The following is a 585-nucleotide window of genomic DNA, read 5'->3' as shown; positions in this document are numbered from 1 at the left end:
GTACAGCAGGGACCCCCCCGACCCGGCTCCATCTCTTCTCCCCCCTCCCACAGAAGCATACGGATGAGCTGCAGGCGCAGGCCGAGGCCTCGCTGCTGGGGCTGATCTGCCACCTCTACCAGGTGGGAATGGGGGTCCGGGGAGGTGGGGGGGGGGGCTGGGGGGGCCCGTCCCCATCCCCACCGGGGCTCTACCGGCCGCTTTTTGGCAGGGGGAGAAGCCCAAAGCCTGTGGGGGCTCGCGGGCCCCGAAGGCCCCGGCTGGCTGCAGGCGCTGAGGGACGACGTGGGAGCACTGAGCGAGCGGTGAATAAAAAGAAAAAAGATGGTTTTAGTGGAAAAACAAAAAGGCTCCGGAGTGGTGTGTTGGCTGGGGGGGGGGGGAAGAGCGGGAGCTGGGCTCCGGGCCTGGCTTCTTCCCGGTACCGCGGAAACGCTGCTGCCTCGGTAGGTGTCATGGCGGCCGCCTGCGCCTCGGTAGGTGTCATGGCGGCCGCCGGAAGCGGAAGAAGACCCCTTCACGGGACACCGCCCCTCTTCCGCGTGCCGGGGGCGGAAGCGCGCGGGCGCGCCGGTGAGCGGGGGG

General features: G+C 69.4%; 1 protein-coding gene across 2 annotated transcripts in view; it reads left to right on the top strand.

Moving 5' to 3' along the window:
- Positions 1-299, top strand: part of IFI30 (interferon, gamma-inducible protein 30) — a 2,087-nt gene extending 1,788 nt beyond the window's left edge. For both annotated transcript variants that reach the window (XM_010562169.1, XM_010562167.1), the window contains 2 exons: positions 54-122; positions 212-299. In XM_010562169.1, coding sequence (XP_010560471.1) covers positions 54-122; positions 212-277 — 135 coding nt within the window. In that variant the 3' untranslated portion in view covers positions 278-299. The remainder of the gene's footprint in view (positions 1-53; positions 123-211) is intronic.
- The last annotated feature ends 286 nt before the right edge of the window (positions 300-585 follow it).

The sequence above is a fragment of the Haliaeetus leucocephalus genome, unplaced genomic scaffold (assembly GCF_000737465.1).
Source record: "Haliaeetus leucocephalus isolate CR32 unplaced genomic scaffold, Haliaeetus_leucocephalus-4.0 Scaffold157, whole genome shotgun sequence".
Lineage (NCBI taxonomy): Eukaryota > Metazoa > Chordata > Aves > Accipitriformes > Accipitridae > Haliaeetus > Haliaeetus leucocephalus.
This window is presented reverse-complemented; position numbering and strand designations above follow the sequence as displayed.